The 26,389-nt window shown below is 30.4% G+C and overlaps 1 protein-coding gene across 12 annotated transcripts in view; it reads right to left on the reverse strand.

Moving 5' to 3' along the window:
- Positions 1–26,389, reverse strand: part of RIMS1 (regulating synaptic membrane exocytosis 1) — a 184,337-nt gene that overhangs the window by 64,035 nt on the left and 93,913 nt on the right. For 4 of the 12 annotated variants that reach the window (XM_023523461.1, XM_023523453.1, XM_023523454.1 and 1 more), the window contains 2 exons: positions 19,427–19,539; positions 13,461–13,627 (listed from right to left, as the gene is read on the reverse strand). The exons of the other annotated variants lie outside the window; for them this stretch is intronic. In XM_023523461.1, coding sequence (XP_023379229.1) covers positions 13,461–13,627; positions 19,427–19,539 — 280 coding nt within the window. The remainder of the gene's footprint in view (positions 1–13,460; positions 13,628–19,426; positions 19,540–26,389) is intronic. 12 annotated transcript variants of the gene reach the window in all.

Consider the following 26,389-nt stretch of genomic DNA (forward strand, 5'->3'; position numbering starts at 1 on the left):
CCTCAGAGCGAACACTAAAATTCATCCAGGTCACCATAAATTGCAATTAAGTGGAAAAATTAAATATTAACAATCAAAATCCAAATTCTGAAAGGCATTGTATGGCATATGGTACTATACATATATCATACTATATGGTAGACAGCTGGCCTTTATAACATGTAAAGATGACTTTTAGAAGTGTAAATTAACTCATTTAATATTTCATATCATGTATGAAGTAACTGAGATATAATTATAGATCATAACACACTTTCAAAGCATTCCGATATATTATTTCATTTTTTATTCTTAACAGTCCTGTGAGGTAGAACTGGCAGGTATGATTCTCAGTTTTTAGATGAACAGACACATATTATTACATATACTTAAAACCACTGAGCTGGGGAAAATGTCTGTCTGTTTTGTACTATATAGTTGGTATCAAGTATAATACCTGCATGTAATAGGCATCCAATAAGGAATGAATGAATGAATGAATAAGCAGAAAAATAAATCAAGCTCTATAGAAATTGAGTACTTGCTAAAACTCTCAGTACAGGTTAGTAGTAGTAACAAAACATACATATACACACACATACATATATACATATATTCATATACATATATACATATACATAAATATACATAAATAAATACTCACATACATGTATATGGTGCCTGAATCTATTTTCAGTCTTTATTTACTACTATATAATATTTATTTTCCTACTATGTAATCGTATTACTTCTCCCTTTTTCACATCTTCCTATATCTCTTAATTTTTTAATTTTTGCTCAATGTCCTCCATTGTCCTTTTCTGAATCTGAAATTCAGACCTGCTCACTTTCTGGAACTAGTTAACTGCTTATAGCAGATAAAATTATGATAAAAGTAACTGTAGACTGAAGTAATAATACAAGCTTGATAAGAAAAATAGGTAATTTTGGTTATTAATATATGGGAAGCATCTTATAAAAATTAGATATATAGCGTATATTTAATATCAACAAAGTAAACACCACAATGAGTCTCTTACAGCTTTACCTTGTATACATTTTGATGTAATCAAATCAAGAATTCAAGCACAGACACATTAAAATATTTTGGGCATAAAAATAAAATATAAAAATATTTTTTAATAAAAAATAAAAATCAAAAATATTTAGTTAAAATTTTTAGAATAATTCTTCACAGTTTTAAAATTAAGAGTGAACCTCTTTACAGTAACTTGATTGATAATGATTGATCTTAATTCTCTTTCAAAATTATACTTTCATAATTACATGGTAGATTCCAAAGGGCACATTTCCATCAACTCTGACTTAGTGCCAAATACCAGAAAGTCAGTCAATCACATACCACTCTATAGGAGGCAAAAAAGAAACGCAGAATTCAAAAAATAGCTAAAGATTATAGAGAACTCTGCCAATAACAGATACTTTAAGCATGCTCCTTCAGAGAATACTTGAGTCTGAGTAAGGCCTCCTCGCTATCATTTTCAGCTGTAACACATAACACCTCTTTATATATGTTTACTCCAATCATAAATTTATAGGCTCTATTTTGACTTGCCACTCTTGTCAGCATCCTGTCTCCCTTTCCAGCAAGTTTTTCTTCTCATCATAAGTTCCTATTTAAGATTGAATATCTTAGTTGTCAAGCTTTACTACTACATCCCACTGGATAAACCTGACAAATGGCTCTGTGCAGCCTAGACTCTAGGTTAGGCTTTGGTATGGATGAAGTGTGGGTGATCTCTCAAACCAGTCAGGCATTTTAAGGGAGAGGCTTTCTTAAGTATTTCCTAGTACATAAGGAAAACTGAGTACTACGACAAACTCATACACTTACATCCAGGGGTTTCTGATTTACTCATTGGATAGTTAGGGCTTTAGAGAAATGAGTACTGTTTCCCATAGTTATATCTCAAAGGTGCAGGACTCAGTATTAGGTTTAGAATGTATTCTTCCTTCCAAAGTGGTCAACCAAGCATCAGAGAGTACAGGCCCCTAATCCCTGGAAGAAGGACCCTAATCCCTGGAAGAAGGACCCATTGGGACATAATAAAAAATAAAGAGTAAATATATCAAGTAATTTGTAAAAAGTAATTAATAAAGAGTTGACAGCATGGCAACCTTATGAAGTGCCAAAACTCTAGGATAAAGACATATTTTTTGTCTGTTACTATGACCGTTGGGAAACTTTCTAAATACATTCTGTAGACAACTCGTATTGACTTCTCATGGGAACTTGCCTAAGGTCTAAATCTTCTCCATGGACACATATCTACCTCTCCCTTCAAGATACCCAGACATCTCTGCTCTGAAAAATACCATCTCTTTATTGAGATATCTCAGAGAATGGAGCGATAAAGGGTATCGTTTATTATATAATTTGTGCCAAGCATTTGGTGAAGATCTTCCCAACCCCAGAATCCATCTCCTCATCTGCTTTGAGAACTTAAGAAGTAATATGCAAAGGAGGTAAGTCCCAAAGCACCACACATGTAAAACTATGCTCTAAACTCATGCGCTGGGGTTGGGCCCTAAGTCCAGGAGTCTTGATATCCAAGGAAAATTTCTGCCACTATGGACACCTATGTAAAATTAAGTATCAGATTAGATTCCTAATTAGAAGGCTATACGAATATTTTTCTTGTTCCAGTAATTAAATGTAACTACAGCCTTGGCGTAGGGCACAGCTGGGATCTAAGTAAGTGGCAGAAGCTGTAGCGATTATAATGTTCAAGAATCCTGACTGTACCAGGAAAAAGGGCCTCCTTAAATTTTGCAGATATTTCTCATATGAACATTATCCTCCATCATGTTCCAAAAAATGTCTTATGTGGGTTATGCCTCATATCTCCCACTGTCATAGTTTCAGAAAGGATAAAATATAAAAATCAAGAATATTTTTAACTAAAGAGCTTGAATATAGGTAATACAAATAGAAAAAGGCCAACAGAATAAGATCGATGAGTTTACTAACATGACAAAGATTAACTAAAAATATAGTCCATGGATAAACATATGAATATTTAGGTTTAACACAATAGAGAGGCAGTCATCTTATAGCAAAGGAATATGAATAAATAATTTGTAAGTACTGGAAATATTTTATATCTTTTGCTGACGGTGGTTAGATTTCAAAATTGAATTTCTCTTCATGAAAATATAAAACAGCAGTTAAGAAAGCTGATGTTTTGGGTTCTATCTTTATATAGTTATCTTAGTATTTTATAACTGTCCACTATAAAGGAAAAAGGTGATAGCTGATCAGATACACAGTAAGGTAGTAATAATATAACATTTTCTTTCACCTGTGAGATTGAATTGACAAATGGATGGAATGGATGTACCTCAAGAAAATGGTAGCAGTATAATTAGTTGCAAAATATATTTTATTGTTTGATGTAAAACTAACTGTTCTCATCATAATAATTACTTAAATTGTAATATTTGTTGAGTACTAACTATATGTCTAGCAGTGTGCTAAATATTTTATAAAGTATAATTTTAAAATAAAAACAATGAGAAAATATAACAGAATTACAAAATATAAACAAGAAAAATAATCACTCTAAACATAATAAGGAAGATTTTTGAAAACCTGAGTTTGGACAGAAAAGCAAGAGTTTTAACAGTCGATGCCAACTCAGTCAAACTTCCACAGAGAAAAACACGATTTCACCACTAAACATCAGTGGAACTATTTCACAGATTCTCTCTGGAGTCACGCTATAGTATCCATCAATTTGTCTTATTCATTTCTCATCTATCTGGCTGATGAGCAACACAAGGAAACTGTACCTACTGTCTCCTCTCTGCATTTCTCTGAGTTCACCCAACTAAGTTTCAGATGGGGAAAGATTACTTAAAATTTACTGGGAAACTCTGGGCTTCACAGGTCATATCATTTAAGCTATTTCAATGTCGAAATTACATTTCCTATTTCTCCCTTCAAAAATTTTACTAGTCCTTTAAAGAAGACAGGTTTGTAGAGTCGAAAACAACAGCAATAACATAAACCTATGAACTTTAAGAAAGACCTAGATTTTAATGACAGCATCATTACTTGCTATTCATGGCCTTAGACAAGTTCCTCAAATCTCAGCTACCTTATCTTTAAAATAGAAAGAAACACCTACTTAGAATGGAAATAATCTCTGTAAAATATATTTGATTGTAAAATAAATTAATAGTAGCTACTATTATTTTATAAGCCCCTTACCATACTGTCCACAAAATTCTAATTATTTGTGATGTTGTGATCATTCTTTTAGGTATAGAAATTATTTTGTATCAATCTGTGGAATATCAAGGTTTTATATTAAAGAGTTTTGTTTTGTTTTGTTTGCTTTGTTTTGTTCTTTTGTTTGTCAGTGACCTGTACTGGACACTCCTCCCATTTAAATTTTTAGGGCCATAGGTATTTGCTCCTGTTCAGCTTGATGTGCGTGGTATCCTGTGTTCTTGGCCATGGCTGACTGAATCAAACACTGGAATCTGAGTCAAAAGCAGCTCGGAGGGCAGGCTTGCAGCCTGTATACTGTCCTGGTGTGGGAGCTCTGATTACAGAATGCTCATTCAATGATTACTAAACACGCCCTTAATCGTAGGCCCAGCCATTTTCCCTATTATGTCAACATCCTCTTCCTTCATCTTGGCTGTAATCATCCTTTACTTCTCATATTATTTCTCCATTCCCCAGCTTCCATTCCTCCTGACAACACAAATGGTACCTTCTCTGCCAGAGCGCCTTTCTCTCTTTATTTTCCAGTCCATAGTTCCCTTCACCTTTTCTGTCAATGTCCCTGATTGCTATTTTCTGAAGAGCCTTAGATTTTGCATTCACTCCAAAATCCAATTCTCTTCGCCCTGCCCTGGCATTTTCTCTCTAAGTTGGGATAAAGTCCCTTGGGCCATAGTTCTTGCTTTTTACACCGACATTTTTTTCTTAATTATTATTTTCATTTTAAATATTACCCTTTAAGTGAGTAAATTTTATGAAGTCAAGAAAATTGTAACATTAAATATGAGCTTCTATATTTAGCAATGTTGTAGATGATATATTCTGAAAATTCTTTCACTCCCAAATGCCTGGAATTGATGGGAAAATTACAACAAACACTCATTAAGATACAAACTTAAGTTCACAAGAAAGGCAAATCCCTTTAGCGAAAAGGCCAAGAGGAAACTGAAACGGATTGCTAAATGGATTACGAATGTCTTGAGATGTTTTGCAGATGACAGATTTAGAGCAGGCCAGAGAGAAGTTAGGGCTGAAATCCCTCCGTGCGCCATGATCCCTAAGAACACGGACAAGTGGAGGCCTCACTCTAAGCCCTAAGGGAGCAGCACTAGTGGCATTGCTAAGGCATATATTTCAAGAAGACAGAGAATGCTCCCAAAATGAAGTGCTAATACTCATGAAAAATAATTAGCAAAGAATCTAGAAATTATGTGAATTGGTTTAAAGCTTTTAAAAAAATAACAGTCAATAATGGGAGAAGGGGAACATACAATTAAAACACTGAAAAAATATCTAAGTGATGGAGGAATTGTTCCAGAACTAAAACATACTATAGTAATTTCCCTAGGAGAGAGTAGAGGTAATTATTAACTTTAAATTTTTAAATTTATTATTTAACTATTTATACATGTATATATATATATTTGAAACACTAAATTAGGTACTAAGATCATAGAAATGCATAATTTCCAGAATAACAGAGGAGAGAAATGAAATAAAAATAATTCAGTTAAAAAACAATGAGAAAAGAGGAAAAATAGAAAAAATAAAAAATATAAAATACTAGAAATAATTTCAAATATATAAGAAATCAAAATAAATGCAAATTGACCTGTTAGCCAATTAAATAATAGAGCTTGTCAGACTAAAAGAACCAAAAATCTAAATCCAGCTATATCCTGTTTACGAGATATAACAATACATAAAATCACGCAAAGGTTGAAAGTAAAAGGATGCGAACAGTTAGACTGAACATTAAAAAAACAACTTATATTCTCGTATAAGACAAAATAGACTTTAAAGCACAAAAAAATAATATTAGTGATCAAGTGATTCACTACATGATGATGAAAGGGTTAAATTACTAGGCTCTCAATTCTACCTCTATCCCTTATGGGCCATGCGAATTCAATAGGTTGCTACACTTTCATCTTTATTAGTAAAATGAGATTATTAACAGGGCTGTTAATAATCATATTAAAGCAATCATGATATTGCATGTAAACCATCTATCAGAATAGCTGGTACAGAAAAAGTTTCTTAATAAATCAGAGTATTTTAATATATTAAAAATATAAGACACATGTTGCATAGTTACGGCAAAATTATTAAAGGGACACATTAAATAGGTGAAGTCTGGGAAGCAGTGGTTCAGAAGGAAATGATATTGTATCCATTCCAAATAATAAGATAATCACCACAGAAATATAAATATTTGTCCACAGAAATATAAATATTGATAACTAGAGTTCATGTCTGGTTACCATTAAAACAATTAGCTCCCAATGGATATAATACTGCTAGATTTATAATCCACAGTCAGTTCTCTAACATGCAAATATAAACATGTAAACACAGTATGACAAATAAAAACTTAAGAAGTTGTTAGAAATTTTCCATTATATATTTTTTGACATAAAAATCTAGTAAAAATTTGAGGTCCCCTCAAAATAGTCAACCTCCTATTTGATATCTAATACCACATTGAACATCCTTAATATAGCTGGTCTATGTGGTAATTACAACACATCAAAGACAAAAGGGTCAGACAGTGGTCCTTGAGGAAGTCCTCATGTGCTGTGAAAATTATACAGCATTGAAGAAAAGTTGTCAACATCTTAGCAATGGGAGTGGTTTCTTACACCTCAGCCTGATATCTTATGGAAGCGGCACACTCCCATACTTGGCATGAATCCAAAAGGTGGTACTGCTGGACATCAGTCATAACTCCAGAGTAACACAGAGTTCCTCTCCTCTGTGACATGTAAAGATCACAAGTACAAATGTAGCCTGTAGAGTGAAGAGGAATTTGAAGTTTGGGGACAGACTTTTCTTTCTTTGAAAACTATTACTGGAGAATAAATTGGTTGCATTTTAAAGCTGCTTTAAGATTGCCAATTTACTTTAAGATTCATCACCTATGTTATTTTCCTTACACTTAGAAGATATATAAACTTTACATACCTTTAAGAATCTGTTACACAGAAGATATGCTGTTAGCAGTACATAAGTTCATTTCTTATGGATTGTGGGGTAATTAATAATAAGCAGGGAGAATTAAATTCTTATTTTATTTCACAACAGAATATTAAATTAAATATGTAACTTCTTTTAGGATAATTAAATGAAATTATAGCCATTTATTCATAATTGAAATGTAATTTAAACAATATCATAGATTATATGTATTATAAGCAAACTTATTAACATGGTTTGTTTTTGAACTTTCAAAGATTTTATTTTACTTTGAATAAATTTTTCTTATTCTCTTCCAAAGACACAGACTTATTTTCCTAATTAAAGAAAATTTTCTAATTATCATTATCTATGATTTTCATTGAACATGCTGTTTAAAATATTTTAAATGTTAAAAATAATCTAATTCCATTCTAACAGAACAAATAAAACTACATGGAAGTAGGTTTCTACGAATAAAATGTTAAAATGTTCTTTTAAAACTCCATAAACAGTGTATAATTATTTTCTCCTCACAGGTAGAAGTGTCTCTAAGATCTATTTACAAATGATCATTTACACAAATGCCCATCTTTATAAGATATTCCAAGTTTCAATAAATTTTGAACACTTCATTTATTATTACTGACCATTTTATGTCTCTTATATGATAAGCATTCATTTAATATTCTATCGATCTTTTGATCTTAATAAATCTATAATGAATTGGCAGAGCTTAGAAAAGTAAAAACAAAGCAGGCTGGAGCTGTTTCAAATAGCATCAGTGCTGCTTCACCTCAAATTGTATTTTAAATGGTTTGCAAGGAAGAACACTTCACAGGAAAAGCTATTCACCTATCCCAAGAGCTCCGTAACTGGCTAGTATTGACTGTTGTGTCACTTATATTCATAGGTCAAGTAGTATTTTGCATGTTATGAATATGGCATGGTATATAACTAAGATATATGGCACACTCAGTCACATGGTATATTAATAAGATGATATAATTATTTTATCATGAAAATAGAGTCTTTTTAAAGGGCAGATGGCACATTTTTTCCATCTCTTTACAACTTTAATCTAATCATAGGAAATAACAATGGCAATGACTTGGACTATTAAAACTAGGAAGATGCTATTCTAGAAAATCATTAAAATATATTTTCTTTCTTACGTAGTCAATAGCCAGTATCTTTCAATATGTTCTAGTTCATTCTCTCCCCTATCATTAAATTTTCATATTATTTTCCTCTTTCTTTTCAGTACTTTTGTAGATCTCAATAGACTTTGTTTTTCCATATGTACTGGGCAAGCAAGCAAAATTAAGTGTATATAACTCTAAGAAAAATTCCCTCTTTATCACTCAATCATATTAAATGTCAGTAGGCATAATAACAAGTATGTTAAAAGTTTCATTTGTTATTCTTAGCTATTAATATAGCAAATGATTTTACAGCTAAGTATTTTTTAAGTGCCATCACAAAAATATCTAAAGATTATTTTTAAATGTCTTCTTGAACTGAAGAACTGTGAGATAATGGGCATTTGAAATATTCTGTAACAATTTTCAAATGTAATTGCAATGTCAAGATTGATTTTCTAGAGGATATTAACCTATACATTTATTCTTCATTACAATTAAAATTATTACATAATTTAACATGTTTTTATTTTTATTTTTTTATTCTTTAAGAGAAGCTTTTATTTCCTTGTTTCACAAATAAAGCTGGCTGTGCTATATATGATGTTTTTAAATCCCCAAGTAAATATAAACACCTTTCCTTCAGTCCGTACTTAGTAATTATTATGCTTACTGACATCAAATGCTAAATTTTAGTAAATTTATGGCTGCAAGATTATTAGTTGTATATAAAAGATAACATCTCTAAAATATGCTTTTGTATCTTTCAAATTATGAATGTAGGAAATAAAGCTAATTGCTTTTGAAAATATTCTTTCAAAGGAGCATCATAAAAAAACTAAAAACTATTTGCAACAAATTTGCTCTTCAAGTTTGCTTATTAAAACCCACCCAACTGTAGAAACACCACCTTGTGGATCTTGGAGAATGTATGTTACAAACATGAATACTGTTATTGGTTTTGACAAAGCTTTTAAAATTGTATAACATCTGAGAGAAACCATACGATTATACTTGCGTTTTGCTTTTAAAGCCTGATTTTGTATAAAACCTCTGAAATTTGTTTGCCTGGAAGGAAATTGATATAGGATAAAGATAAAAAAAATTTTAGAGCTCTACCACGAAAATTCAGCTTCTCTTTTGGGGTGAACGTCTTCTTTAGATGTAAAAATAAGCATAGAGAATTCAGAAAACTCAACATATTCTTTCTGATTTCCATTATTGTGCATTTTTATTATTAATTATGCCATCTCTACTCATATACTGTGCATATTTTGTAGGTGGATGGGAAGACATTCTTTGAGGAATATATAAGTCAACACTAAATTTAAATTGTAAGGCACATGCAGAACAAATCTAAAAAAAACTAAGAACCTCAAATCTTTGTTAATGCTTATTATTTTGAAGTTTTGTGTTGATTCTCTATTATAAGAATCATTCTAGCAATTAAGTTTCAAATAGTTTTTAGTCAATGACAATTTTTTAAAATAACTCCTAATTCATTATATCTACAAAAGGTTATTTATCTTAATACAAATATTATGATCTATTTTTTATACTATTAGTTCCCCCATATATATAAACTTTAAAAACATGAGACATGTTTTGAACTATTTTGAATGAATGATTCAGAATGCATTTGGAGGAAGAGATGTCCTTTTTCAATTCACACAGAACCATACGATTTAGCTAGTGGCATACCTAATGGACAAGATATTTATTGCATGTTCACCTCAAACACCAAAGATTCAAGAAATGACCAAGAATCCCTAATATTCTTCAAAAATGATCTTTGAGTGATTGATCATCCAAACATATTTATATTTTTCAATCCATAAAGATCTTATAAGTGCTTAATTTCATTTGTCCCCAAACAAGTGTTTTAAAGCTAACTTTGTAGTCTTGTATCTTTCAGGCAGAAGGAAAATTACCTAAAACATATTTTCTGAAGCTGCACTCAAGAACTCTGCAGAATATTAAAGATGTCTTGATGAACAAGCATTCCAGAATGAAATAACTTTGGTATACACTGGAATAAACAAAGATAAACCTTAAAATAATAATGTGTACTGTGAATCATTAATAGGAAGATGTAGTAAGCAGTGTTTTGAAAACAATGGTCTATGTATTATACAGAAGACTGTGTACTGGTCATTTCAGATATACTTGTCTTGACATTTTCTTGGTTCAAAATATACTTGGAGAGAGGAAATCAAACCATACATGGTATTTTAAGTGCCTACCTATATAAAACATATGTTGTTTTATATAATATGAATAAGGTCATGTCATGTGATTTCTGTATATAGTCCTTTATAAGAATACAGGGTACTTGGTTGACTTTTAGGGTACTGAAAACTGTCTTTGGTGAATGATATTATGTCTTCTAAATCCTTTAATTGATGTCCAGAATAAAATTCATTTCTTGTGTCATAGAATGATTTGAGCAAAGACATACAGGGAAGTAAAATATAAGATTAGGTTTTAAACTCTTAAATAGATTATGATCTATTGAGTATGTGGCCTAGATATTATACTTTAATATACTCTTGGAAGTCCTTACATGTAACAGGAACTCAAAAGTTTCCTGCTGCTTATTATGACATATAAATATATTCTATCATAATTGATCAGACATGTTCATCTTTTATCATGAACTAGAATAAACGGAATTTTAAAATTTACGCTGCTGTTAGTTACTAAAAAGACAAAAAGAGTTTTGAGAAGCAGAAATATATTAAGACCCATCATTCCTCACAGAGTTAGCATGTGAACAGGAAATATTTCAGGGTGAAGGGCCTGCAACTCTTGCTCTACCTCAGTGAGGCGCAGTATTTTTATATTGATGTCATCTTACTGTTTTATTTTCTTCCTTTTCATCCCAAACATTCCTCTCAGGTTGTTAAAAACAGGGTTAATGATGGATGCAAAATAACTGTGTGTGTGTGTGTGTACATGTATTCCTGTGAAGATATGCAAGGAGAAAACATATATGAAAAGATAACCAGATTGTGAATGTCAGGAGAAAGATCTGCCCCTTCCCATGTATCATTTTTTCCTAAGAAAAAATGTTCTCTATTCTAAGAAATCAAATATGTACCACATATGGAGAAGCACTGACCTAAAGTACAGGACTAAAAGAAAAATAGCTTCTTAGCTTAAGGGGAAACTTGTTTAGCCATTAGCTTTAGTGCCTACATTTATATAATCCACTTATATAAAATAAGTCTCAGCTCATATGTGTTCTCAACTACAGAGAAGAGAAAAGGAAGCTGAAAACAGAAATGCCTTGAGAAAATGGATTTTTCATTACGAAATTTATTTGTACCCTTTTTAGGCCTACCCCTCTCCCCACCACCTTCACTAAATAAAAGTCATATGAATCTAAGAGGCAAAGAATCCTCTCTCTTTTGCTTCTTGTCATGATATGGCTACAATTAGTGTTGGTTTGTTAAATGGCATTTTCCTACAAAGTAATATTGACTCCAATACAGTAACATGTTTCTTCCAGTCCCCTTTGTATAAAATCATAGTCCCTGGTTGTTGAGCTGCCTAACGTTTCTTTCTTTTTTGATTTTTCTCTTCAAAAATCATGTAGCCAAATTTTTCCCAAAGATACATTTTTGAAGAATCCTTTCCTCTTTAAATTTCAAGAGGAAGACAATGGAGCCACAAAATATTCTTGCAACTGGTTAGTAATTTGAATTCTATAAACTAGTAATACTTTATAGCATAGAACTCAAGGTATTGGCTCTATTGTGAACATAAAGAAAAATTACTTCAAGATTTATGGTTTTATAATTAGTAAATTATTTTCAGTGATTAAAAGTAAAAGTCTTTGTTTAAGCCCTTTTTATTGATATTCTTGGTAAACTGAAAAGATTTTGAAATACAATCACTTACTAGAATTTCAATAAAAAAATGTATCTATTAGAATAACTTTTACCCTTGATTCCAAGCAATTCAACATGGCTACAGTCTTTAGCAGTCTTTAGCCCTTCTAATTTTCTTAAATTTTAGAAAACTTAATATTCTGCTAGGACAAGATGCTAAGAACATCATAAAGATAAAACATGTTCTATTAATATTTTATCAGTTGAAATTGCTCATGGAGATTATCAGAGTATGACATCGTTAATTAACAGTAAGATAATTACTCTTAACTTTCTTCAATAGATGTACTAGGTACAGGGAAATCCAAAAAATACATTTTATTGCACTTCATGAAAACGTGTAATAATATCAGACTTTCAGAGTATTAGATATATAATTGCTCCTATTTTGAACATTTATATTTCTTGGGCTTTCCATCAACTCTCTGATTCCAATAATGAAACTTCTATATTGGGAAACTAGTTAAGAACTGATATAAAATATGGCGTGTCCCTACTGGTTCTACTTTACTTAAGGTGGGACTTGGATTCCTGAGGTCTTTTGCCTTTCATCAGGGTATTTGCTTTGTAAGAACACAAGAGCACTGCCGGTGATTTAAAAAACATGTAAAATTCTTACAGCTCACATAATATAAACTAGAGTGTGTATTTTGTTATCACATCTACTCCATTCTACCCTAAAAGCTGACCAACTGCTATGGGATTAAAGAAGAGGTCGGCAAACTACAGCCCATGGGAGCAGTCTGCTTCCTGTTTTTTGTAAATAAAATTTTATTGGAACATAGCCATGCTCATTTGTTTACGTAGCTTTCACACTACAACACTGTTGAGTAGATGTACAAGCTCTGTCTAGCAAAGCCTAAAATATTTACTATCTGGCTTTACTAAGCTTTACAGAAAAAAAACTTTCTGACAAGCGAATTAAAGGATGCTCTGTGGATTTAATCATATTAGAAAGAAACTCCTGTAAGTGTTTATAATTATAATTATAGAGCAATCTCTAAAATTATGACTATGGTTACCAGCTATGTCTTACAGTAGACAATACCGAACAGTCTAGTGGTGATACTACACAATAGCTAATAAATGTTCAATTTACTCCAGTCCCAGTTATTTTAATGAAATGTTACTATTTCTGTTTTCTATTAATTGATCCAAACTGTGTTTTAGCAAGAACATTCAGCAAGCTAGTTGCATTTTCATATCACGGATAAAGACACAGTATTGCTAACTCACCTGATTCTACCCCTAGGGCGCTCAGATTGCTCTGACATAAAGCTTGTGCTGCTGAGGCGTGAGGCACTGCTGGTTCTGGAAATGGCGGACACATCACTGACATCACTATCTGATGATCTGGCAGAGACGTTATCACAGCTTCTGTACTGATCTTTATGTATGTTATACTATAGATTAAAAATAAGAGAGTGTGAGCGTCGTCAGATCATAGGAAAAAGAGACACACATGGTGAGATTAATGACTACTTATCCAACACCAAATAAAAGTGTACCTTCATAAAAGTAGGTATGAAATCTAAAACAATCCAAGCACTAACATAATATATGATTTCCAATGTAAAAAACCTACATCCTTTGAATGGTAAAAAAGTAGTTTATGGAAACTGAATTATAAATTAAAAACAAAAATTAAATGCTTGGGTGAAAAATTCAGTGAATTAATTATTTGCACATACTTAAAATCTCAAAATCTTATTTGTTTTTTCTCTTGTTTTGTTTTTATTTTTGCCTAATTTATTCACCTTTACTCTATCCGTGGTACAGACTGAGTCCATCTGTCTGTGCTTCTTTCTTCTTTCTACAACTACTCAATTTACCCACCACCTTCCCCATTCTGACACTGTGCTCTTTCAAAATTCTTAAAAAAATAGATCTTTTCACAAAAAAAGGGTTAATATTAAAGCTGAGGGGCCGTGCCAAAGATGAGTAAAGCAATGGATGCAAAGAGTGGACTCTGGCTTTAAACTTTCTATTATGGTATGCTTAGACATTTTCAGATTTAAACTATCAACTCAGGGTTGAAAGTAAAAAATGGGATTCTTATTGAAATTTCAATATACACTATATCTTATATTTAAACATGTCTTTAAATTTGTCTTTGGTATTAATTACCTAAGAAAACGTTAGGTAAAAGATTAAAACATGCAAAGTTGTCAAAGCAGTTAATCTATGCTTATTTCTAATTCACTGTCTTATTGTAACTATCATATTGTGAACAGCTGTATATGTTAAATATTATTTTAATATATGTTTTCAGTATATTAAGTAGTAAGCTTATGTAATTATATATAATTTTACAATCACTAGTATATAAGTGATTCTCTTAACTTAGGTACTGGAAAGTAAGATAATGTAACTTCCTATATAAAATAATAGAACACATAACCAAGAGAAACATATGACTAAAAATTGAGTATTTAAGTTTCTTATCAAGCAAGTGAATTTTAGATTTATGTGTTAATGTGTGAAAACATCAAATGTTTGTTAAACCTGTAGAAAAAAATATCCATCCTCTGATGTTCCATATTAGATGGGTTTAAACGAAACTAAAATAATCCAAACACACTATTCTTAAAAATTTGTAAAAACAATTGTCTTGCCAAAGTATATTTAACTGACGCTAAAACCTGAATCTGTATATACAAAATAAAGCATAAAACAATATTTAAAAAAATCCTAGACAAAGGAATCATGTTTATTTAATAATCTCTCAGATGAGAGCAGTTCAGCCAAAGGTTTTTAAATGTTAGTGTTAATTCTTCTCTCATGTGTATGCATTGGGCAAATAATTTTACATAAAGAATGAAAAGAATTCTACATTTATAGAATATCTACAAAATTATCTTTCCAAAAAATTTTTCATAATTGTGATTTTTGAAAGCTATGTGCTAAATTGTAATCCAAAAGGAAATTCCTATGTGTTATATCCAGAATTGAACTATTTATATGGCTTCATGTATGATCTAAAATTAATGTTTTAAGATAATGTACTCAAAGTAATGTGATAATACTTCATCATCAAATTCTGTCATATCTGATCACATGACCCTGACATAATTCATTTTAGTTAGAACTGTTTTTCACTTACAGAGTAGATATGATAAAACCTTAATATGCTCACATAGTAGAACTTGAATTTAATACCATTACTAGGGTACAAAAATAACTCCTATGTTACTTGGTTTTGAAGTTATTTTGCTAAGTAGACATATTATGTAATTATATGTTTCCAAATATATTGAAATAATAGCTTGTGTGTGACAAAATATGAGAAGAATTGGGTTCTAATACCACAAAAATTTACCCAGCAGATTTTCTAGCATTGTGTTGACACCCAGAACAAATGTTCCCCTTATTAGACAATTGTCAATAATTAGTCCAGATGTTAGCATAAGGATATGTGAGTGTATATGGAAATATTTCTCTAGCTAAAGAACCTTTCCTTTTCTATAAACCATCTCTTCCTCAACCTTTTTGTATATAGAGTTTTGCTATTCCAGCAAAGAGATAAAACAAGGAATTTAAAAAGAATATACGTCCTATTCAATTTTTCGATATTGGGGTAAAGAATGATCCATTGGTCTGAAAAGAGATCACAATTTTCTTTACATTGGTTATTTGAAAGAAATGAAATACTTTTATATTTATTTTTTGATACTATATTTACTTATTTTCAAACTGTTATAAGTTAAAATAATAACTTTGGCTTTTTATCAAGTATAATTTGGTAAATTTCCTACTTAACAATTAAATGTTTTAATAGAAATATGTTAATTATATTATATTTTGAGAAACATAATTATATCTACAGGAGGAATGCATACTGATCAGACAGCAGGGAAATAAGTCCTTGATGTAGAGGAGGCTCTAATTATAGGGCTGCTATTTTTATAAGTAAGTAATAATAAACCCTCAGCAGCTACCTACAATACCCATCATATCAATCTTTGTTGCTGTTCCCTGAGTTACAGAAACATAAGCACTCTAAAATGTGAGTACCTAAATGCAAACTCACTCTCCAGTTATGAATTCCACTTTGTCATTGAGGCATGCAACTCTGTACAACATCAATGAAAAAGCAGTATGGCGTCACATTTCAGTGATACCAAAGTAGTTCCGTGCTTTTTTTTAAAAGCAAAGTTAGAGCTAATTCCTTAGGAGGGATATTAAGGGCATTTAACCTCTTAAAGGAGGTGTCAGGTTTGAAACATCTTAGGAATTATATTATATTTGTCCAAAATTCTTTCCCTTAAAGAAAATTTAGTTCTACTGGTGTTTGGATATGAGTACTTTGAGAATGGTTGATTTCTTATTTGGTAGAATTTCAACTAAGGTGTATTGCTTCATCCAAAATCTCAAATAAAGAAGAACAGATTCAAAATCAACTGTATATTAAATTTTCAACAATATCAGTTCTTAATTATATAAATAAAATATATTTTTGTTTAGTAAATTATAAAAAGGTTGGGGTAAATGAATAAAAAAATGAAACATAATTTCTCAAGTATGTGAGAGAGATCTGAGTTACCTGAATGGGCTATGAAAACTAAAAATTTTATTGTAAGCATTAGGCCATAATATGAATATTAGAATTGTGAAGAATATCTTTTACTTGACACATCTAAAATAAAAGCTAATTATTCATTATTTTATATTATATATTTTTCCTATTTTATATTTTTAAAAGTTTTTTAAGGATACCATATCTTTGATATCACATTTAATGATAATTTATAATCATTTTATTTATTTAACAAAGTAGTACCAATTTATGCAGTAAGAACAGCAATGTATTTGAAAATAAAGTTTTTCATTAAATATTAAAATGCAATGAGAGAAGAGGGATGTCTATGCAAAGAAGGGAGAAAAAATAGAATACGATAATCAAATTGTATGCAAATTAAAAGCTGTAGAAGAACCTCTGAATCAAACTGGAATATAGTATATATTTCAATGATGTAAGAAGCAGAATATGGTGGTACCTTAGTCTCAATCAGGAATTCTAGGGCCTTATCAAAGGCTTTATTCATTTTGGTAAACCTCCTTCCTTCCGAGCCTCAGTTTTCATAAATGTAGTAAATAAGAGAGCTGGAATAGATTATTTTGAGGTATTTTTAAGTTCTAAATTTCTATGAGCCAGAGAATTTGGAATCTCCCAAGCAAGATTAACCTAGTTTTATTACAAATATAAGTATTAGTGGTGGTTTAGACTTCTATGGCATTTCATTATGTAGATTTTTTGACCAACTAATTAATGATTAGAGTCCTGGTTCAGAATGATCCAGAAAGGCTTTTAATATTTTATCCAGATTCTTTATTTAACGCTTTCTTGCATTCTATACTGGTCCTATGTCCCCCAGCTATTCTATCTGACTTTATCTTTTGACATAGCACTAAAAAAATGATAGAGTATTTCCAGCTTTAATGAAACTTCAGATAACTGCATCCAACTGGGAAGGAAGAAAGGCTAAATTATCCTGCTTTCTAATTCCTACTGCATTTGTAGTAAGAGAAAACAAAAATGATATCCATAAAGCAGACAAATGAGCTAATTAAGTGATAATACTATATAGAATCAACCACGAAGAACATATGTAGAGTTAGAATCAGCGGCTCTATACAACATCAAGATATTTTGTATGCTGACATTTTTTTCTTTATTAATTTTACCTTTTAAAATGTTGTTTTAGAATCCTAGGGAATTGGGCTACCTAAATCACAGTGACTCAGTTAATCCTTTTGCAGCTAATCCAAAAAGTGATAAACTGCATTTAATATACACGATTCTAAAGTAATCTGGTGACAATTCATATTTTGTGACCACCTAATTTTTGTGTTAGTCTCTGGCTATATATAATACCTGGCTATATAATGAACAACCTCCATTATTTAAAAATTTTTTTCATCCTTTCTCTCTGACAATCATCAGTTTGTTCTCCAAATCCATGTCTGATTCTGTTTTGTTTGTTTTTTTAGATTCTACATATAAGTGAAATCACATGGTATTTGTTCTATTTCAGTTAGCATAATACCCTCTAAGTCCATCCATGTTATCACAAATGACAAGATTTCATTCTTTTTTAAAATAGTTAATATTCCACTGTATATATGTACCACATCTTTATCCGTTCATCTATTGATGGACAACCAGGTTGCTTCCGTATCTTGGCTGTTGTAAATACTGCTGCAATGAACGTAGGGGTGCATAGATATTTCAGGGGCATATAGTCAATAACATCATAACTTTGCATGGTGTTAGATGGTTACTAGACTTATTGTGGTGACCACTTGTTAGGTATTTAAATATAGAATAACTGTGTTGCACACCTGAAACTATCATAATATGGTATAGTAACTGTATTTTAATAAATGTAAGTAAATTTTTCTAGGTACATATTTCAAGCTAACAATATTTAGTATAGTTTAACTTTGAATTTCTAAAAGGTCATTGCTTCCAAAAGGGCTTCTCAACATCAAATTATAACAGGTTGTCCTGTAATGGCTGCTGCTGCTTTTGTCGTATTCTAAAAAATTTTTTTAAACAAACCAGATTTTTATATATTTTTACATATACACATATATGAATTTTAATGAAGTATAAAATTCTATGCATATTTTAATTAAAATCAGCAGTTTATAAACTTCTTACTGTATCTTTACAAAATAACATTAAAATATAAATTAAATGTTTACTGGCACTTGGAACTGTGTGGATTTCAGTTTCTTTGAAATCTTTGATATCAGTTACTTTTCTCACTATAGACAAATCAATAAGAAATCTCACATTGCATAATTTTTCATTTGGTAACAAATCTCAATAGTAAATATCAACCTAAAATGGTATTTAAGACTCTAAAGCTATAACTTAATATTTTAAATGCAATATTAAATGATATTCAAGTAATAAAATTATTTTGTATATCTTGCTTATTTACGTGAATTTATTGACAACCGATCATTAAGTGACTTTAATAATATCAAGTATTTACATTTTTTTAGGAAAAAACATAAAGTCCAAGTTAATAAATATGTTAATAAAGTTATATCTTGTGATGATATCAAGAGGAGAGAGGTTATGATGCAAGACTATCATTTGCTCATATAACTTGGTGCTTGCTAGTCCTACCTGGTACACATACTGTATACTTATAAAAGTGAGAATATTGGTTGGGTACTACTAATTTTACCTTGGAATATTGCTCGCGATCAAGTTCTTGACTAGAACCAGACCCTGTTGTCTGCTTAAATCGATGCACTTTCATTTTCATCTGTCTTGTTCGCTCTTCCACTACTAAGCTTGCTGCAAAAACACACAATGGAAGCTTATTAAAACATGTGAAGAAACTTTCAGGAACTGGATGGTTTAAAATTTTAATGCTTTTGATATGACTTCAATTAAATGAAGTTTTGAAATAATGTGATTAGTAAATTAAACAAAATGCAGAATATACAAAGTTAGCAACTATTAAGCTAAAGATGAACATGACTCAACTTATACAAAATGAGGAACACAAATATTAGTAACAAAAGTACCCTATATCTTCATCTGATATGAAGTATTTTCAATTCCATTCATAAATGATTATGTGAAACCAAATTTAATTGTGAAAATGTTTTAATCAACTAATTGTTGCATGTACATATATAGAGAAAACGAATATGCATACTGAACACATCACACATATATGCACATGCATGCACACACCCACTTAACATCCTCAACTAAAAGTCACCAACAGTTTTATAAAAACCCGCTTTTATGAGGCATTCTTATTAAATCATTAATTTTTGCTAGTCTTAAAAATGAACTAAAAGATTAGTTTGCTATTTCTGATGGCTATGTCTGACTACATATATAAAATTCATAAGTTCTGAAAATGTGATAAAAAATTTTAGCTCTTTAATTATAATATATAAAGAACTATATTCCATTTAAGCCTTTATTAATCTCCTAAGTAGAAAGTCTGAGGTGTGACTGTTTAGATGGGAAGAATTATGGCCTTTAATTTTTACCTTTTTACAAATAAAGGAGAAAAGATAGCTAAGGGTACAGTTGTGTGCAGAGAAAACTTCAAAATATATACCTGTGTTGTAGGTGACCTATGTTTACTTTTTACAACTTATCTTTTGCCAACTTTCAGGACTATTCAACCTCTTAAACAAGTGCTAACATTTATTCCTAAGATGTGTTTTATACATATATATATATACACATATATGGAAAAAAATTGTGATTAGTGTATTGGGGCTTCTGTTAAGGGGCCCTAATGATTTAGGAAGTGGAAATGTTGATATATCTGATTGGCTTGGCTGTATATTTCATCTCTTACAAAAAGTTTATAAAGATATTTGCTGAAAAAATTTTCCATTGCAATGATTAAACATGGCCTATCGTCCTTGATAAAAGACACTGACACCAATTTTAAAAATTAAGTAAATATGCAGCTTTTATTTTGTGTTCAAGTACAAAGACTAATACTCCAAGAGATACATAGTTTGAAATCTGTGGCTAAAAGTTTTAATCATATTTTTTAATACCAATTATGATATGTTTAAGCTTTTGTTTAAATTCAGTAAATTAGATAGAAAATATCAATCCCTAAGATCAGTTAGGTGAATTAAGCAATGACGCACACTTGAAAATGTTGATTTCAGAGACAGTAAATGATGACTACTAATGATTAAAGGATGGTTCAATGAAGATCTTGAGAAAAGCCATTCAGAAATTTATTATTTGATAATACACACGGAGTCATAATGAGTATTATAAAGCAAAATGTTGTTTGAAAGTAAATAGGAATTGAGACAAAGTTATTGAAAAATAGGAGTTATATTTATAGAAAACCATACATACAAGATAAGAAAATGTACAAATATCTGTTCTCTGCCTTTTGCCTACGGTGTGGGTACCTCTGGGTACTTGCTCTGTCTTTGAGCTTTGAGGAAGTCAAATGAACTATAATCAGTTGTACTTCATAATTAAAGCTTAAAACAATTCAAAGCAACCTCTATGTAGGATAAAATTTGAATATTCTCACTAAATAATATTAATTGTATGAAATTTTTCATACTGATTAGCCCATAGCTTTATAAGCTTCACTTTAAGTGCCAAGTACTTCTTAGGGAAGATGGAAACTTGACACTGAAAAGATTATTTTCCAAGAGCTAAGCAGTCTGAAGCAGTCTGAAACAGTTCTGGTGATTGAACCTTGCCAGGACAACCTCCCATCTCTCTAAATAGAACTACTTAGCTTATGACAGGGCTGCATTCAAACCTTTACTTTGCAAAACTCGAAACTAAATCATAAGAGGACAGTGGTGGCCTAACTAAATCTTATAATGATTTTAAATGACTTCACTCTTACTTTCCCAAAATGATTAATATACTATCTTTATTCTTAAAGAAGTGAAAGTTGACATCTTTTAATCTGTCAAATAAAATCTCTAAATTAATATTGACACAGAATCATGAGTAGATCTTTTTGACTCTGCAGCAAAATTGTACTTGCTATGCTATCCTCATTATTTGCTCAGATTCCAAGAGAAGTAAAATGCAAACAGCTAACCATCTACTTACTCATATCAAAAAGTCAGATAATTACAAAAAATTCACATTTTTTAGTATTTCTCTTTATTTCCTGATGATATGTAGATTAGTATGTATTATGAAATAATTGGTTATACAAGTTATCATGTTTCAGTAAAAGTTTCCTTCATAAATATCAGTGACGAGCCTTCAGTGTGAATTTAGAAGTTTTTAACTTTTCTACAGATTATGCTTATTTTGCATTTTATTTTTCAACTGTATGTTGTGGAATAAAATGACATTATTTCTGAATTATTGGTGTATTGAACACGTAGTAAGACAAATTTAGGGACTAAAATAGAATATTTATCACAAATTTGAACCAGAAGGCACGATTCCATTAATGTACATGATTTATACAGAGAATAATAAATGATTAGTGATGATTAAAAGTGAATTGAATCCTGGGAATATGATTACCTGTTGAGTATCTCACTATAAGTAAAATTAACCACAGCCTAGAGTGCTCAAATATTTACTTTGAAAAGTATGATCACTGATTTAAAAATTTTATATTATTTTAACAATTTAATGACAATAGCAAAATTAAAATATTAAATAAAATATTTTCCAATTTTCCCACAAATCCTAGCATTAAATTCATATTTGAGGAATATTCTGAATTTTAGTAGCGTTATAAACTAACAAAATCACCACAATGCCAGTTGCCATTCTTTTACAAAAAGATAAAAAATTTGGGCAACTTTTGAGTTTTTATTTTTTAAATTTTAAAGCTGCTATATACTAGAGTTAAATAACTCCTCTTATCGCCTACTACAGATAAAATTATCATATAATTTCATTTAGTCTTTTAATAAAAACATAGCTTATATTATATATAATATAGTCAAAGATAAGAGTGTGTACTAAAGACTATATTTTGGCTATGAATAGTGATAGTAACATAAACAATTCATCTCCCTTAGCCCATAAGGTGTAATTAACATTGCAATTTTATAAAAAAGTGTTTTTGAAGCTGGAATTTTTCACTAAACCTTCTATAAGCTGCATGATGTCTTTGATGTTGAATAAACTGTGCTTTTTAAAAGCAAATATTTATTTATCTAAAAGTATTTATTGAAAATAACACATTTTCTTTAGATCAGTTTTACTCTATGTACATTGTTATTTCTAAACTGGCATTTTTGTCAGATAAATCTCCATATTTCAAAAAACTATTCAATATTATCATTAAGAAAGTATAAAACTGGAACTTATTTTTAGGGGTTACATTAAAACCATATTTATGAAATCATTTTTTGTCTTAAAACTCAACAAGAATAACTGATTGAAGCATGCAAGGTGAGAAAAGTAAATATAATATAAAAAGTCTATAATTTATTATAGTTTTCTAATGGAAAGTAATAAATATTAGTCAAAGTAGAGAGATTAAAATAATTTTTTTCATGTCATGCTTTGCTATAAATTCTTAATCTATTGTTATAGTTGATCTTTGATGAATCTACAAACAAACTGAAATCACTTGCAAATATTGTTTGTGACTACAAGGATTTTTCTCTATTTCTTTATTAAAGAATCCTATGATTTTTTAAAAAAAACAACATCAGGATCCTTAATAAATCTTCCCTAATCCAACAGAGAAAAATTCATGTAGAATCGCCTCCTCCAAAGGGAATTTAATTTTCTGGGAAACTCCTTTGACTTACCAGTCATATGTGATCTGCTTGAAAATATTATCAATATTATAGCTATGTATAATTTAAGATCACTATAATTTAAATTTTAAACTTTATAAATATGTTATTTATAAATTTACAATTACATAAAGATGAATCTGATCTTCAAATTCCTTAAATATTTCATAATTCTCTCTAGGCATCTAGAAATTAACATAAATCTGAAATTTCAAATGTTTGTGCTTGTAGGCAAAAAAAAATCCATACACTATATTGTTAAACTTTCCAATACTTTCAAGTATTTGAGGTAAAATATGAATATAAAAGAAAACAGAAACAACAATTTATTGTTAAGTATTTTAAAGTAAAAAAGATTGAGTATTTTATTTTGTGACAAGGTTAGCCAGTATAAGTGTCAAAAGTGATACATGATAATATCTGGACAGGGTAATTAAACTTGTCTAGTTACCTACAATGTACCATCATACTAAATGAATAGAAAAATTAATGCTTCTGCTTCCTTGCTGTATAGCAATACAAGAGTCCCTCGATAGTATAACACCATCTTTGCTCCAATGAGTGTCTCAGAGAGAACAATGATAAATGATCACATACCTGAAAATTGTCAGGAAGAGTGAAATATATGAATGAAACATCTACAATGCCTCAGTTATTGATAGCATTGAAAAAAAAATCCCTTGAAGCTATTTAAAAAAAAAAACACCCCACTGATAGTGAGACCTCAAATACAAAGAACAATATAATAAGTGAAACATAAAGATTAAAAAGTATAAAAGATGAAAATATTTAACTAATTGAGTCTGTAATCTGTATACATAATAAAAAGCCTGACTAGAAAGATACATGGTTGGATATTTGAAAATTCGAAAGGTAATACTAGTCTCTGCTCGTCGTTTTTTTAGACTTTAGAGGAATATGAATTCCTATAAAGTTAAGATGGACAAACATTCTCTATAGTCCTTGAAGCAATGTGGCAAATGGTAAAAATCCAGAGGTAGGAATGACTAGGCACAGATTACAGTCCTAGACCCATAACCATTTATCAGTTTATCAATGCTGCCTTGATTAATTCCTGATATAGCTCTCCACCATGGAGTTTTTATATGTAAAGTGAAGAGACTGCTTAGAGTAACTGCTGTTGTAGCCTATGATTCTAATATTAGTTCAGCAGGTTATTCTGAAAGTTTTTTTGTTCACATTTTCTAAAAATAGAGAACTACAACTTATTTTCTTGCTCTATTACCTAATTTCCAGCATTTTTTAATTTGCTAATTTATCGACACTATATATGTTAAGGGATAACATATTCACCAATGTATTTTACATTATTATTTTCTATTTTTCCAATAAAAACATAATGTATTCCTTGCATGTTCATCCTCATTTCTGGAGTCATACAAATGTAGTAAGCAACTATGATATACTTACATAATCCTACCCCTCCAAACACATATATAGCACATGTACATAAAGATTAAATGTTTAAAATATTTTGACTATATAGAAATGGGCAAGTTCTGGGTCATTTTCCTAGCATAAAATGCATTTCAATTTGCAAGGACAGAAATATACCAAAGTTCTTAGTGCTCTATGATTCTTTTGGATGGTAAAGATTATGCTATAATAATACAAACAATAAAATGATGATAACATTTATCCAGCCTGAGAAACATAAAACACAACAAATAAATAACACACATTAAATGAAAATATCACACTGTCTTTAGGGGTTTTTAAAGAAAATAACCTGTGTTTTGGCACAGATAATTGAAACTGAATGTTAAAACAGATGAAATAGGTAATTTGTATATATAATCACTCCAGTCTCACTGCAGCCAAAACCACGAGACCATCTCTTGTTTAAGCAATGCTGATTTTCACTAAAGTGTCTAAAACAAAGCTCAGGACTTCCAACCCCAGACATCATTTTCAGTGTCAAAACTGTCAAGCCCTAGAGTAACACTGAAAATACTAGTCAGATACATGACAGATAAGAAAGTCAGGCTCTTGATGAAAGAATCTGTCATTTTACCTTGCTCTTTCATATTACACAGGGTTAAATAGCTTTTTAAAATGTATTTCGGTTTTCAGTGGGAGCACTGTCTCCTTATGAGGCACTTCTTCAAATATCTTTGTGAAGAGCGACCCTTGTAATTAAGGCCTGCGGAAATAACAAAATCACTCCCTGGGGTCATGCTGTTTATCCCAAGTGATCTCCAATATGTTTATCTATAATTTTTAATTATTCCAATTACACTGATGTCAACAGACTCTACCTTGAAAGGCTTGATGTGGCATAAATCCTAGATTCATCAATTTTTTGACAGCCTCTTCTTTTCTTCTGTAAAAAGGGTTTACAAATTTTAAAATTTGTAACAAAAATTACAATATTTAGGGGACCTATATACCTTTAGAGAAAAATAGTTAAAAAGTCTATCCATGGCTACACATCTGTCTGCCTTCTATTTTTACTCAGCATTTTCCCCACGAATCCAAGGAAGAAGGGGGCAACAATGCATTATTACCTCAATGGGGCATTTTTTTGTAAGTTTAGGTTTGGTTGGTTTAAGTGTTAAATACTCTGAAGTTTTAAAAGCCTGTAATGTTATTTTAAATAATCACATTTGAATCAGCAAGATGGGAAAATAGAGTAAAAACCAAGAGTTCTGAATTGTTTTATATGAGCTGCTCACTCTCTATGTCTCTAGATTTTAAAGAGAAAGCTAGAATGACAACTATATTTATGGATTTGTGGCAAAAAAAGAAATGGATAAATTAGACACTTCTACTAATGAAGCTCTAAATATTTATGAATAAACATTCATAAATATTCATAATAAGTGTTCAGGAAAAGCACTGCCCTGGAAGATTAAGAAACTTGAATCTTTGAAATCTTAATATACAAT

This window comes from Pteropus vampyrus, unplaced genomic scaffold, assembly GCF_000151845.1.
Source record: "Pteropus vampyrus isolate Shadow unplaced genomic scaffold, Pvam_2.0 Scaffold393, whole genome shotgun sequence".
NCBI classification, from domain to species: Eukaryota; Metazoa; Chordata; class Mammalia; order Chiroptera; family Pteropodidae; genus Pteropus; species Pteropus vampyrus.